The 16589-nt window shown below is 41.7% G+C and overlaps 1 protein-coding gene across 1 annotated transcript; it reads left to right on the forward strand.

Annotated features, from left to right (window-relative positions):
- Window positions 1-116: 116 nt before the first annotated feature.
- Window positions 117-14732, forward strand: LOC140369200 (uncharacterized). Its single transcript, XM_072456471.1, has 6 exons — window positions 117-293; window positions 3092-5703; window positions 11031-11124; window positions 11507-11556; window positions 11631-11699; window positions 13117-14732. Exons 2-5 carry the CDS (start codon window positions 3097-3099, stop codon window positions 11676-11678), a joined length of 2799 nt encoding a protein of 932 aa, XP_072312572.1. The 5' UTR covers window positions 117-293; window positions 3092-3096; the 3' UTR covers window positions 11679-11699; window positions 13117-14732.
- Window positions 14733-16589: the final 1857 nt, after the last annotated feature.

The raw sequence follows: 16589 nt of genomic DNA on the forward strand, positions 1-16589 counted from the left end.
TATAACAACTGAATGCGCCCTTTCGTTTGACACTTAACAGGAAGTACGCCGTAGATGGCGACGTAACGCTTTTACTTTGAAGGCTAAACCAGAAGTGTTCGACTTAAAATCTGCTCTTGATGCCGCCGCAGTTGATGAACGTGTTCCTGTAAAGTGTTCTGCTTTTAATTAATCGCAGCGGTCTCGGTTTGGACTTTTCTGTGGATTTAGAGGATAAGGAGCAGTGTTGTTGTGAGAGATGAAGTCTTGACTGGTTAAAAACGGATCCACAACGGCTCCGTGTGCGCGTCCGGGTAAGTTTACCTCTGCCTTTGTCTCACGCTTACACCGGGCCTGGCCCTGCCGCCGCTCACTGGGACACAGAACGTGTCACTGCTACACTTCATTAGCAAAAAGTTTAATTCAGCGCAATTGTGACTCTAGTCTGCTGACCCAAACTTGTCCGTGATAAAAGTGAAACTGTAGATCTGATTCTTTGCATTTTTCAATCCGGGACATGTTTAAAACAAACACTACATATAATTCTAGTCATCTAGAGCCCGTTCCAGCCGTTGGTGGTTTTACAAAGTTGCTCGGGGTAGTTTGCAGCGCTAACCGATGATTTGAAATGAAATCTATTTATATATTGTAAAGCGGACTTATTGGTGTATTTATACAAACCGAATTCAAGATTTTCCGCCATCTGTCTGACTTGATGGTGAGTACTGGATCGGGAATGCCTAATTTGGCCTCAATATTAAAAGGTCCTAATGTTGAGTGAATGTATACGGGGTTTGACATGAGACGGCCGTCACCGGAGCTAGCTGAGGCCTAGCTAAGCTAACTGTTAGCCCTGATGTCAACCACTCTTGTCACTGAATCTGGCGGCTCCCCGCAAAGAAAATGTCTGTTTTAAGCTTATATTTTAATAAAGTTCAGGTGCGTGCGTGTGTGTACACACACACACACACACACACACCTGAGTTTAGCTATGCCTATATTTCATTCATAATTAAATATCAACAAAATACAGTTTATAATGTACCAAGCATAAATATAGAAAATTAGAAATTATTCTGAGTGACTGAAAATACACAAATCAAACATAATTATGATATTGTATTGGTTTAAAAAAAAATTGTTGCATCTATTATAATGTTGTTGTTGTTGTTTTATGGTGGTTGGCATCCAATTGTTGCATTACCGCCAGACTTTATTCCTCAGACTTTAAAATCATATGATGTGCTATATTAGCTTTACCTAGGCCTGTCACAATAACAGTCACATGGTTATGTCAAAGAGGTGTGTGGAACTTCTAGCCTTCAGTCACAATAAAGTCTAAAGAATAAAGTAGTCTAAAGAATAACGTCTAAAGAATAATACAACTACAGTGGATGGTGATAATGTCACACTTGGATACAAAACACCAAAGAAGAAGCAGCCTTTAGTCAGTCTGTGATGCGAAGGAGCAGCGGATGTAGAAGTGATCCACAGAAGTAACAGCAGTGTCTTCTCCATGAAATGCTTCATTTATCACAGATGACATAAAGCACCAGTTTTCCACTGTCCCACTGCAGACAGGTAACACTCTCACTCCGATTTGAAATCGGCGTTCAAAATCTCCGATTGAGACACCCAGATTATGCGATTCCGTAATCGGACTGAGACTAGACAAGTGTTACCAGTCTGGCAGCCAGCCTTTTAAGAAAGAGAGAAGGGGGCATTGTGGGTAACCGGAAGTGTGATGCTGTTTTTCTGTGTGTGTTCTCGGCGCTGCTCCGTTCGTCCTGCATTCTGTTTCCTGAATCCCAAATAAAATCGTGTTGCAACGAGTATTATGCCTGCTCAGCCTCTGTACCACGGTTAGGAGTCTACTGGGCAGGGGAAGAAAGTAACACAAGGCTTGTGCGCATGACCCCGGACGTTGACGTATGACCCCGGAACAAAACCATACATGGAAGCCGGTCGCTTACAAGGAATAACACAACTGCATTCACTCACACTGCACTTTCTCTGCACAATAACTAACGCAAACATTACATACGAGATGAACAAAGCTGTACGACTGCTGCTGCTGTTCGAAAATGCGCATGATAGTTGTTTATATGAGGAATGGGAGGTTGTATTAGTCTGCCGAAACGACGCATATCGCCACCTAGTGTTAGGACGACACGTTCTTGTCAGTAATTTGACTTTCTCATCTGCCTCGTCTGCATGTATACTTGGACAAGGACAGAGCTTGTCCAAGACCTCAAAACCGAATTTGATAAAAAACTTTTTTTTCCTTGGCATGTAAACGCACACGACTGTCTGCAGCTGAGAGTAGGTGAGAGGAGGACAAGGACGTTAGGTGAGAGGAGGACAAGGACGTTAGGTGAGAGGAGGACAAGGACGGGTAAGAGGAGAGGAGAAAAGTGAGATAAGAGTACGCATAGAGGGGAGAGGGAGAAGGGAAGGGAGGAGGACGCGGAGAAGGGAAGGGAGGAGGATGCGGAGAGGGAAAAGGCTGGGGGGCATGGATGAAACATGTTATCCAGGCCGCGAAATAGACGGGGGCCCGTAAGCAGTCAAATCTCTGGCGGGCCCGGGGTTTGAATTAAGAGGGGGCCCTTAGTGCCCCTGTATCTAAATTCCTCAAAAAAAATCAAGATCTAACTAGTAATTTGGCCATATTTGCCCCTAACTTTGAAAGTCTATTTCTCAGCCTGTTATCGCTTATGGGGGCTGCTCCAGAACAGGTTTGAGAAGCACTGTGATTGCCACACAAGAGTCCAAATCCCAGTAAACTCTTTCTAAATGTATAACATTGCTAAAAACCTTTAGCTCCAATAAATAAATGGCAGAATGAAACGCTTTAGTACGTATTATTCACTTATTCAATCCTCTTCAGCTCAGGTCTGATCCTAATACAAAATAAACAAAAAATATCCCCACAAATAAAAAATATTAACTATGATTTTATATAGCAAATATGGGGACAGGACTGCAAAAGATTAGTTATTGAACAAAAAGTCAAATCCCTTTTTACATATAACCTTCTGTCTATCTTGTCTATGATGACTGCTGCTTCCCTGGAAACCCATCAAACCCTTGTTTTGCTTGTCCTCTGCAGTTGTTATGGAGCAGCCCCCTGGGACAGCAGACAACCTCCAGACTCCACAGGACCTGCCGGTTGTGGTGGACCTGACCAGGACAGGAGAACAATGTGCCACGGTCAGGAGCAACCCTAGTTGGTACCAGAATGTTGACCAGAGCAGCAGTCCAATCCCATTCCCAGACACTTCCCCTTGCATTGCCCCATCAGGAGCCCAGACCCTGCCCAACAACGCCTTCTCCCACACCACAGTCACCCTGTCCTATGTGAGCCGGTCTCATGTCTTCTCCGCTCAGGACTCCCTGTCTGGAAACTGCTCTGTGTATGGCATCCCCACATTCAGCAAATACTCTCTCCAGTCTTCGTGTGAGCTAGGCGAGACGAGCATAGCATTAGATCAGCCTTATCTAGAGAACACGGATGAACCTAATGATCTTGCTGCGCACACAGATCTTCTCCAGTCACTCGCTCAGGTGCAGCTGGACCTTGACATGGAGACAAATTTGAAACAGACTCATGAGTCACAGTTGGACACTTCAGAGCAACACAAGGCTAATAACTGTGAACATTTACATAATGGGGAGAACATTTGGTTAAATGAATCCTTCCAAGTTGTTTCCACGTCCTCACCCCAGTGCCCTGCAGCCTTACAAGAATCCGAGGTTTCAGATTCAAGCAAAAAGACGGAACATTTCGGAGACCAAAGTTTCATACAAAATCGTCCCACAGTCACAACAGAATTCCTTCAATCTGTACAATGTTCTGATTCTTTACAGGAAAATCCTATATTATCGTTTAATAGTAGGAAAGAAGGTCCAGAATCTTTGCATGGGTCTTTGCAACTGTTGTGGAAGGAGGGCCTTGAAGCTCTAGAAAAATTACCCAAAACTTCATCCCCTGCACCTTTGGGAGAGTGTCATGACTCCTCACAAGAGTGCCAAGAAACTGGAAACTGTTCTGACTCCTTTCTAAAAGACAAAGAGAATGTTATGAACGGAGGTCAAGAGGTCGATTGTATATCATCTACACCTCATAAGACCGTGACTACACAGCTTGGAGACATCATAAGCCCTCTGGAGGACCTGGTGTCCCCTTTTACTACCTCATTGGACGAAATTAACCATTTCTTCATAGTACCAGAAGCTTCCAGTTTGCCAAGCGCACACAATTCGTTAATCGAGATAACAGAAGATCTTTCGAGTACCCAAGAAGCCATCCAGCCCGGTTCTGAGGACAGCGCAACCAGCTTCCTTTCGAATGACATAAACGACTGCTCGAGTAATATAAAGAAGTCCGTTTCGGAACAACTTATCGGCTTGACCGACGATGTTTTGGAGCAAAATCTCAAGAACACCAAAGTCCTTAATGGTAACACTAAAGCACTACAAAAGACGACGAGCAAAAGAAAACTGCCTGCCCGCTCTGGCAGAGGAATGCGGCTAGAATCTATTGTTATGAACATTAATTCAAGTCGGTATAATGTGTCTGGATGTATACGAGCTGGTAAGAAAAGTCCCCAAATGAATGATGAGAATAAGGTAAAACCGCGTAAGAGCAATAGGCTTTCGGGAAGCAAGAAATGGGATGATAAAAAAGACAAAATGGAAGTCTCTCCTAAAAAGGGTCACAAAAAAGCAAGTGCGCCAAGTTGCAAAAAAACTACCTCAGGTTTGCACCGCCAAAGCACCGCAAATAATAATAGCAAAGCACTACATGGCAGTGCAGTGAAATTAAAACTGAAATCTTCTTTGGATCAAACTCCCCCATCAGAAAACTCTCAAGAATCTTTGTCTCTGATGGATCGCACTAAAGGCATTACTGTTTGCAGTGTTTCCTCAATTTTAGATTTGCCAGAATCGCAATTGAAAAGGTCTAGCAAAACTAATAATGAGGTGTCTGCAAACAAAGCTCTCCCAATAGTAAAATCAAAATCCACCCTCAGGAAGAAACGGCAAAAAAATAAGATTGGTAATACCTGTAGTATGTTTTCCCCCAAGGAGCCAGAAATAAGGCTGAAATACTTAAACTACAAAGAGGAGAAACGAAACTTCAAAACAGATAGTTTTTCACCGTTTATCAGGTTGCAACGAAAGGAGCATGTGCCGTCGCTGTGCACTGTGGTCAACTATCCCGAAGAGTTCAAAACGCCAGGAAAAAGCAACCAACAGCAGGGAGCGTCTGCCGCATACGTGTCCGGTGTCATGCCCACTACATCCTGTCTGCGGCTGGGGCGAGCGTCCATGCAAGGCAACCAGCAGAGGGCGCTCATCTGCTGCCTGTGCGGTCGGTCGGCCAACGCTATGGACCTAGGAGATCTCCATGGACCCTACTATTCAGAAGGACACCAACCTCCGTCGAAAGGGTCGAAGGGAAAAGGACTGAAGGGGGAAGAGGAGTCCAGCGATTCGGATTCCTCGTCTTATAATGGGGGTAGAAAGTGGGCGGGACGGAGTCTGGCAGCAAAGCGTGCCCGGACTGACGTGGAGGACTGGTACAGCCCTCCTGTGGTGCCCCTGGGTCCCTGCGAGTACTGGTTCCACGAGGACTGCGGGGTGTGGTCTGCCGGAGTGTTCCTGGTCCGGGGCAGGGTCTATGGACTGGAGGAGGCCGTGAGAGCCGCACAGAGTACGGTAAAGCCACACACAAACACAGCAGTTTAAGGAAGTCTTTAGAAAGGATGTTAAGTTTGGTGTGTGTTTCTGGAGGATGCTCCGAAACCTGCTATTCTCTATGGAGATGTTGTTTTGCCTGAATTGTTCCACATTATGGCACTATACCCAATAGCGCTGCAATTAATGATTATTTTAGTTGTCGTAAGTCAGTCTTTTCGATTAGTTGACAAGACTTTTTATGTACTTTTTAAAACTAAATATAGGCTGAAATATGGTGACTTAAGGGTCCTGATATAATATATATTAGGACCCGACCGAAATGGATTTTGGGGGACCGTTACGAGGCCAATATATGTAGTAATGTAAAATTGTTTAATAGGCAGCAGATTTATAGAAGTGTCAGGCTATATTTGTTTTAAATCAGGTTTATTTACAACATTTACTGTTATTCTTCCTCAGTATGTTTGCACAACATTCTTTTTGATAGACTTCGACTATTGAAGTGAATTCACAAGCCTGTGGTGAGTCTGGATAATGCATGTGCCTAAATTCCGACTACTAACACCTCTTTTCATCACTCATTTATGTCAGTGGCAATGTTTACAATGTTGTGCTAGCACTTCACGTAGCATAAAAATGGGCATTTAAGCACTCACCGATCAGACAGGTGACCTTAGATCCCAACTCTTCAAACGATGTGTCTGTTGTGAGTATATGGTCTTCCAGCATGTTGTTGTTGACAACAGAATCAGAAAAGGTGTATTGTCATTATCAATGAACAGAATTCACAAACATAGGAACTTGTCTTGGTGATTCGGTGCAACATAAAACGATGAACAATGAGTAAGTCAAAAGAGAAACAATGTATATCTACTATGGGATAAAAATATCAGTAAGCTATCAGAAAAAGAGAAAAAATAGGCTTAATATGTCCAGAAATGTACAGATGTAGTGCAGAAAGTGAACAGTGCAGTGAGTGATTAAATTATGGTTAAAGTGACTGTGTTTAAGAAGTGTTCATGAGTCCAATGGCAGAGGGAAAGAAACTGTTCTTGTGGCAGGAGGTTCTGGTCCGGATGGTCCGTAGCGTCCTGCCTGAGGGGAGTGGCCTCCTGCCTGAGGGGAGTGGCCTCCTGCCTGAGGGGAGTGGCCTCCTGCCTGAGGGGAGTGGCCTCCTGCCTGAGGGGAGTGGCTCAAATAGTCCATGTCCAGCAGTAGCAGCAAGCTGTCCAGAATCTTCTCTCTTCACACTGACACTTTGAGTATAAAAAAAGCCTCAGAGCCATAAGTGGTCAGAGAGCACACAAACAGGAGTGTCACTCTGGAGCTGCATTCAGCATCTGACACACAACCAAACTACTGCAGAGGTAATGAGCTGTGAGAAATATTAGGGGATTAATCTATCATTGGATGAAATGATTCAATTCTAGTGAAGCTAAATTTGTGATTTATAACAAGTCCAGGTGGAAAAGTGGCCCATATCTCCAAGTGCCCTCATCAGCCAATAATTAATAGTTAATTTCATGCATATACATTTTGTTATAGTAAAGTACAAACAAATAATATTAATCCCATTTAAAAAATCTTCATTGTGTGTAAAAAAAAATTCTAAAATGTTTCAATTCAAAAGGCAACCACATGATTATATTTTAATAATAAAGCAATTTTTAATGTGATATTAAGTAAAGCTTGTTTAAATTTGTATTTCATATGGATTTCATCTGTAATACAGATCTTAGTTTAGAACATTTGTAGTGGTGTAGTGGTGTAGTAATGGTGTGTTGGAGCTGACGCTCTGGTCTGAGATCCATGTGGCTCTTTAGTCAAAGTCGGTGGATTGTAAAGGCAGAAAGGCTCTTGGACAGAGAACGCGTCCTTAAAAACGATTCCAGTTTACAGGTCAAATGACTGTTCTCTATCACTCCTACATTTTCTCTCATGGAGCACTTCAGAGCCAGTCTAGGAGTGTATATACTGTAGGCAAACACCCACTTGGGGAAAGCAAACCATTTATTTTAATGTAAAAGAGCTTTGCTATTCCCCCTTTCAACAACTATAATAGCAAATACAGAATTTAACAGTTCTATTGGACCAAATAAAGACACAAATATTGGGGAAGAATAAAGCAGTCAAATGTCACTAATTTGTATGAATTTCCAAGAATGAAAAGGGTAGCTATGGGCTAATGCTACAGTGAGGCTAGCACCGTCTTCCTTTTTCTCATCCCAAATTAGTGCTAAAACTACCTGTCTGATAAAACCTATTACGACTATATCTCTTGTGGTTACAATAATCACAGTTGATTAATCGTTGCAGCCCCTAAAAAACATCTATCTCCATGGTGACAAGCAGGTGACACACCCGCCACCATATTTTCAATGATATTTTTCTTAGATTTTTTTTCACTTTTTTTCATACCCTCCGGTTATAAAGGTGTTTCCAAATGTTTAAGTTTAATTATTTGTTGACTTGTCAACACGCGGAATTTCTGCCATCGGCTAATTTCCATCCGTGGTCCCGCATTCACTCTCACAAACAGTCATTCATACACCGACATACAGTTTATGGACACTGGAGGCAAAGTGGGTGAAGTGTCTTGCCCAAGGACTCAAAGACTGTATGCACTACCGCTCCCATGTGGCACTTGGTGGTCTCCCATCCATTGAAAATTCTTACATTGTTCTCAGTAGTGAAGGGCAGCTGTGCCTGCTCCTGAGGCAGGGCAGGTTGCTCGCTTTGAGCTGTCCGTCCGCTGGGAACAGGATTCAGTTAAAGAATGTTAATTAACAAAGTATCAAGGTGTGTGTGTGTGTGTGTGTGTGTGTGTGTGTGTGTGTGTCTCTCTCTCAACTTACTTAATGAAAGCATTACATGGGTTACAGATGCTTTTTTGTTCGTACACCTGGAACTTTCTACATTTTTTCACATCACAAAGTTGTATTGCCGTTTTATTGTGAAAGAGCAACACAAAGCAGAACAATATTTTGGAGTGGAACAAGCATGAAAAAATAAAATGGACAAATCCAGCTTGCAAAAGTATACATTGTGTGAAACCACTTCCTGTCAGAAGTTGCCTGAAGATTGCTGAAAGATTTAATTTTGGTACGATTAAACAGAATCCACCTGTGTGTAATCTAATCTCTGTTCTGTGAAGGCCACAGAAGTTAAGAGAATGTTGTTTAGCAAACTGCGTCATGAAGTCCTAAGAACGCACCAAACGGGATGGTGCGGGATGAAGTTGTGGAGCAGTTTAAAACAAGGTTAGGTTCAGAGATTCAGCCAAGAAGTCCATAGTAACTCTGGAGGAGCAGAGATCCACAGCTCAGGTGGACAGGGACAGGACAGGACAACCTTTAGTACAGTGCACTGGCTTTTATGGAAGAGTGACAAGAATTTATGAAAAAACGACCATTTGGGGGACACAAGGTGCTCTGGTCTGATGAGACCAAAAGTTTACTTTTTGGCCTAAAAGCAAAGCGCTATGTGTGACTGAACACACCATCGTCACTGTGGCCGTGCAGCATCATGCTGTGGGAACCATCATGCTGTGGGAACCATCATGCTGTGGGAAGCATCATGCTGTGGGAACCATCATGCTGTGGGAACCATCATGCTGTGGGAACCATCATGCTGTGGGAAGCATCATGCTGTGGGAACCATCATGCTGTGGGAAGCATCATGCTGTGGGAAGCATCATGCTGTGGGAACCATCATGCTGTGGGAACCATCATGCTGTGGGAACCATCATGCTGTGGGAACCATCATGCTGTGGGAACCATCATGCTGTGGGAACCATCATGCTGTGGGAACCATCATGCTGTGGGAACCATCATGCTGTGGGAAGCATCATGCTGTGGGAACCATCATGCTGTGGGAAGCATCATGCTGTGGGAACCATCATGCTGTGGGAACCATCATGCTGTGGGAACCATCATGCTGTGGGAACCATCATGCTGTGGGAACCATCATGCTGTGGGAACCATCATGCTGTGGGAAGCATCATGCTGTGGGAACCATCATGCTGTGGGAAGCATCATGCTGTGGGAAGCATCATGCTGTGGGAAGCATCATGCTGTGGGAACCATCATGCTGTGGGAACCATCATGCTGTGGGAACCATCATGCTGTGGGAAGCATCATGCTGTGGGAAGCATCATGCTGTGGGAACCATCATGCTGTGGGAACCATCATGCTGTGGGAAGCATCATGCTGTGGGAAGCATCATGCTGTGGGAAGCATCATGCTGTGGGAAGCATCATGCTGTGGGAAGCATCATGCTGTGGGAAGCATCATGCTGTGGGAAGCATCATGCTGTGGGAAGCATCATGCTGTGGGAAGCATCATGCTGTGGGAAGCATCATGCTGTGGGAACCATCATGCTGTGGGAACCATCATGCTGTGGGAAGCATCATGCTGTGGGAACCATCATGCTGTGGGAAGCATCATGCTGTGGGAACCATCATGCTGTGGGAAGCATCATGCTGTGGGAAGCATCATGCTGTGGGAAGCATCATGCTGTGGGAACCATCATGCTGTGGGAACCATCATGCTGTGGGAAGCATCATGCTGTGGGAAGCATCATGCTGTGGGAAGCATCATGCTGTGGGAACCATCATGCTGTGGGAACCATCATGCTGTGGGAACCATCATGCTGTGGGAAGCATCATGCTGTGGGAAGCATCATGCTGTGGGAACCATCATGCTGTGGGAAGCTGCTTTTCCTCGTCAGGGACAAGGAAGCTGCTCAGAGCTGATGGGAAGATGGATGGAGCCAAATACATGGCAACCTTTGAAGAAAACCTGTTGGCGTCGGCAAAAGACTTGAGACTGGGGCAGCGCTTCACCTTCAGCAGAACGAGGACCCTAAACCCTGTCTCAATAAGTTAACTAACTAAACCAAAACATTCATGTGTTAGAATGGCCCAGTTGAAGTCCAGACCTAAATCCAGTTGAGAATCTGTGGTAAGATCTGAAAACTGCTGTTCACAAAAACTATCAAAGAAGAATGGGTGAAAATGTCAGGTGTGTAAAGCTGCTAGAGACAAACCCCAAAGACTTAAAGCTGTAATTGGAATGAAAGCTTTTCCACTCGGGCAGGCTGAATACTTTCGCAAGCTGCTGTTTTTTAAACATATTTTTTTACATTGGGAAATCATGTATAATTTCCCTTCCACTTCACAATTATGTGCCACTTTGTGTTGCTCTTTCACAAATGTAAGTACAATTATTTAGTAGTCGTGACAAAATGTGGGAAATTTGGAGGTGTATGGAAGCGTTTCCAGCCTGCTGTGATGCACATGCATTGTTACTGTGAGTAGTTAGACTCCTCTGCTCTGTGTGTTGCAGAAATGCCTGTCCTGTGGGGACCGAGGGGCCTCTCTGGGCTGTCTGTTTAAAGGCTGTCCCATCAAGTACCACTACAGGTGTGCCCTGCACTCAGGTGAGATGATGCACACGTCACTCATATCAAGGGGTGGCGGTGGCTCACAATTCTTCACCTTTTGTCTTCAGAACATAGATTTGGTGACCTGGTTTATGGTTGTAATTACTGGGACTACTCACATGAAACAAAAACTGGCACAAAGTTAAATTCTTTCTCTGTGCGAGGCCCCTGCCCTCCATCAGACATGACTTTGCTCCATAAGCCATCATTTGCCTGAATGAAAGAATTGGAGACAGTCCTTTGTTTGCATCTTCAGTGTTAAGACTTAAGTTTACATTGACTGAAATTGAATTGGGAAAAGCCTGATGCACAGAGAAGGCGAGTCATACAAGGCATGTTAGAAGCACCTCCACAACCATCTGTCTGTGTGTCCTTACAGACTGTGTTCTCGAGGAGGACAACTTCTCCATGAAGTGTAGAAGGCACAAGGTGAGCTACACGTTATACCCTGACCAGTCTGATTCTCCAACACTGGATTTAACCTTGTAACATGTATTGTCCAGAACAAGTCCATCAATGCCCCTCCGAGCAGCCGTGTGGAGCCCAGGTGACACTGCAGAGGGCTCTCCTGGGTACGTACTGTGCTGGAGGGGTCGTGGGAAAGGGCTTAAATGAAGATGAGCAATACAGGCATGGGCTTGTATTTATAACTTTATAACTTTACGTGGAATTCTGTACAGAGGGACTAAACACAATCTTCATGTCTCTGAGCACAGATTTCTGCGTCTCTAAAAGCGCTGATGCTAAAAGTTCAGAGTTTCATACAGACCACACATTTCTATGTAAAGTTTTCATTTCATATGTAACAAATCTAATGTGAAACGTTTCATGTACCATTTTTCCACATATGTACACTTTTATAATGAGAAAAATGAAGTAAAGAAAAGTTAGGAGGAGTATGAATCCTGTGCTCTTCCTGGTTTAAAAGGGAAGTACATTGGGGTGAAACGATGATCAACTATTTTGGTAATCGAATAATTGTTGTCTGACTCTAAAACATCGTCAAATCAAAATCTCATTCTCTTACCTTTCGTGTTTCAAATCAACGTGGATTAAAACCAATGAATCATCGAAAGAATTGCCCACAAACTGAGAAGGAGAAACTGAGTGCTCAGGCTCCGTGAGGTTCCTTTTCCTGCATGTGGAGGACTGTTGTCGCCATAGAAACATTTTAAACTCTAGGGACAACACTTTCTGTGGATATTGATTTGTTGTGGGCCGTTTCCATGGATACGGTCCCAGATTCTAAAGAGTAATGGAAACTAACCAGGCCAAGTAGGGCTGAGTAGGGCAGTTAGAAAACACCCAATATTATAAAATAACACTTAAAATAGAAACTCCTCATTTTAAACTTTAAAACATTACTGAATAGTAAGACCACACAGTAAAATTAAACAGCATTTTGAAAATGAGGCCCTGTCCTAATACTCACTACACACTTTCTGAAAATGCACCAGGGCGTTGAGTTGTGAATGCAGTAAAGAAAAACCGCAGCGTAAAGAGTTGTCAGTGATGTTAAACAGAAGTTGAATGAATCAAAGCCACAGCCCAGTTTAGATCTGATCATTGGTTGAATTGGCCACAACAAATAAAAACGGGCCTAACGTTTTTACTGTTGTTGCTGGACAGTCCGCAAACATATTTAAAATATACGGAATAAGTTTAACTGCTAAGACATTCCTCTCCCGTTGGCTCTTGCTGCTAAGTTGCAAAGACGGATGTGCTGCGCGATTGAAAACAGTGAAATGCATTGTGGGGAATGCACTTTCCTGAGATGCGCATCGCTCCTCACTCACTGAAGTGTGGATCAAAACATGTAAAGCTCTGGGACAGCGGTCACTTCAGCGGCTCGTGGTGCCAGTGCCAGTATCGTGCCTTACATTCTATAAAGAGAAGTACATCATGTTCACAGAGACTTGAATCCTTCTATTTTACTTGTCAAATTTGCCTGAAATGTCTCATTTCATTATTTTTTGTCTCCTTTTTCAGATTCTGCCCCCTCCACTCTGTAGTGGTAACCATGGCGACGTGACAACTAGCACCTTTCACCTTAAGTTCCCTCTTTGCAGGGACCCCCGACTTCACTCAGTTTTACTTATTTATACCATATCAACCTTTTTGGATTAAATAACAATCAAATATATTTAATTTTATATCAATTTTGTATGATTACTTTTGTATTTATTTTCCGGAATTCTTAATGTGTTTTTAAGTTATAACTTTTTAAGTTATTTACTTTTGAAAAGGATATAAATGGTACATCATTTAAAAATCTGATGGACAAAAACATATTGGATACATTTGGATCATAAAAGCTTTCATTTTTCATTGCTTGAATGTAATTCTGACATTTTTAGCATTTTCGTTTCGCTGGAAGCACTTTGGTCCTGGATCCACTTTTGGTTTTATAAAATGTAAGATTATGATTTTATTTTTTTCAAAGTTTACATTTTGAAGAACCTGTAGAAGCATTGATGTTGATTCTGATCTAAGCACTTTTTGTCTGCCATTTTGGGCCTCCAAATGTTTGTGTTCACAGTGATTCCTTCGATTAAAGTGAGAGAAGACAATATTCTATTTTTTAAATGGCATGAAAAAATCTCAAATCTAAATCTATCAAAAATGTTTAAATTGTGAGTAACATTTAAAATGGTGCACACCTGCTCGCCCATTAACCCCGGCTGCCAGACCCAGTGAGCAAGACACTGAACCCAAAGCCAAAGAATGACACTTTTTCATCCTGGTACTTGGGTTGTAGTGGCTCCGTTGCTAGTCTGATCCCTGCTACCTACATTACTCACTGCCATTGTGTCCCTGGGCTAGACACATTTCTCCTTTTTCATATCTAACTGGATGAAAATATTTTGTTACTTTTCAAATGTACAATTTGATTTGAGCGCTCTAATAGTTATAAATTCTACAATTCGTGTTCAGACAGATGCCTTATGATGTTTTTGCTTCTCTCACTTTAATAAACTTGACATGACTTTGCGCCATAAGCCACACTTTGCCTGAATGAAAGAATTCGTTTGCATCTTCAGTGTTAAGACTTAAGTTTACATTGGCAAGCGCTATTCGTGCTGGTATTTGACAAATCTGCCACTTTTTATACATCTCTTCAAGTGGCGCTTTTGACCTTTGGCCTTAACAACACTGTAGTTTGAAATTGAGCTGAGACGGGTCAGAATTCTATGTTGAACTGTCAGTGTGTGCAGCTTTATGTTTTGTATCCATGTAATGAAACAAAAACTGGAACAAACCTCTTCTGTTGACACAAATGAAGGAAGTCGTTTTGTTCACTCTAGTATTGAAAAGCAGTGGCAGGTTTGTTGTTCGTTTAAAAGACTTACTTTAAACCACAAGGTTCTTCAATCCCCCATATAGTTAAAGTGCCTATGACAGGTTAGAGTCTAATACAAAATAAATGGGTTATTTGTTAGTGTCTAATCATTAGACACCAACAAATAACCCATTTATTTAAAAATGTTTATTCAGTTTCTTAATGTGCCTGATGCAGAAACATCAGTAATGTCTATAAAAGGTGATTATACCAGTTTTCCACCAAATCCTTCTAATCATAACTATTTTACGTCACTCATAATTGCTCTTCTTCTGTTGTTGAATATATATATATTTTTTACTTTCTTTTAATAGACACTGTATTCACAATCATTTTTTATTATAATTTTGATCTTAAAGGGGACTTGTGCAAAATCAACAATTAAGCACAGTCACCTTTTTTATTTTGTTAGTTGTATTTGGATGAATTACTGAATGTTTAAGTTATCCTGTATTGTCCTGGCTCGAGTCCTCTGAAAATTCCTGTTTTCACCTACCCCTTATCGCCGCCCACATCCCAGAATTCATCATTAGCCATTATCTGACCATGTCAGACATGTAAGCGATCGTTCTTGTAGAGTTCTAAAATGTAGTTAATTTAAACAACTTAAATGACAGTCTACTTCTTTTTACAGTGAAATGTCACTTATCAGTTCTACAATGTTGAACAGAAAGTAAATTAACCTATTTCTATTACTAAGTATGTTTTAGATCCATATTGCGGTTTACAATGAACAAATTGTATAATGGTGATCTACTTATGTTAAAGGTCAATACTAATTACCTGAAAAACTCAAACTATATCTCCCTTAATGACTACCCATTTCAGTAATACTAAGAAATAATAAATATAATTAAAATGTGCTGCAGATGTGACATAGAGGTTATTTCACATTTACCTAGAAACCATATTGATTTATATCCTAGTGTATCGTGTTCACCATTTTAGTTGACTAGTAAAAATACATGACAGAAAAATGTAATTCTTTCAGTTCATGTACAGGTTTTGAACTGTTGGATTGGATTCTGTTCTGCCTGAGTGGAATCGCTTCCCACGTCATGCTTTAGAACCTTGCACTACTGCATTTTTGGACTTTTCACCACCTCCACAGGTCTTCTCAAACACGCCCTACTGATCCATATGACCACTGATTCTATCCCACTGATCAAAAACATGAAAACCTGTCATACGCACTTAAATATAAGCTCAAACACAACCTATTAATACCATTTGCTGTTTTCCACCTCGCCTGCAGGGGAAGCACTGTGCCAGAAGTTTGTATTTAAAAGGCAGCTTGAGGCCAATACACCAAACCACCAGCAACCGCCGTGCCATCCACCACCACATTGTAATGGACCTTTCCCCCTGGACTTTGTCTTCTCGTACCAAATACAGCTGTTTTCTCAGGGCTGTTTTTTTTTTTTTTTACGTCTTTAATATGTGTGCATTATTTTTGTATAAACTGGAGACTTGTAGCAGCGTTAATATTTCCAATCCAAAATGTTCATTCCCACATGTTTCATATTTGTGTGCTGTTGTGTCTGGGTCTCAGAAAGGGCATCTGTTTTTGTTTGCTTTTGTTGAAGCGGAATAAAAGATTTTGTTCCACGAGAAAAATCTGTATTGTTTATTATATCACTCAAGTTGGGTCTATAAGTAGTACATTTAGAAAATTGTTCAAAAAGTATTAATAAGTATGATTGAAAGTGATGTTTTATCAGTTTAAACATAATTTTACACTTTTTTCCCTTCTATTGGATATACTACTATTTTTTTCATGTGTGTTTTTCATGTGATCAACAGATATTACACACTTTACCAAAAAAAAAATCTTTAGTGATGCTCAGATACTTGTGTACCCTCAAATAGTTTGTATTTTGTGTTGGTTTGTAAGGAAAGAACTGGAATTTTGTAATTGTTGCTTATTTGTTTTTAAGACTTCAAATCATTAGCAGATACATGTGATTTGAATGAATCATTAAAAGTCTGTCATGGTCTACTTCATTTTGTCATAATATGCGTTACACTCCATGGAAAGTTAATTCTGTGTAATGTTTGCAGATTCTGGACACAATAGAAAAAAGACATAACATTGAAAAAGTGATTTTATTGACAGGAAGAC

The sequence above is a fragment of the Eucyclogobius newberryi genome, unplaced genomic scaffold (assembly GCF_026437365.1).
Source record: "Eucyclogobius newberryi isolate DKJ021-1_F unplaced genomic scaffold, fEucNew1.0.hap1 SCAF_20, whole genome shotgun sequence".
Lineage (NCBI taxonomy): Eukaryota > Metazoa > Chordata > Actinopteri > Gobiiformes > Gobiidae > Eucyclogobius > Eucyclogobius newberryi.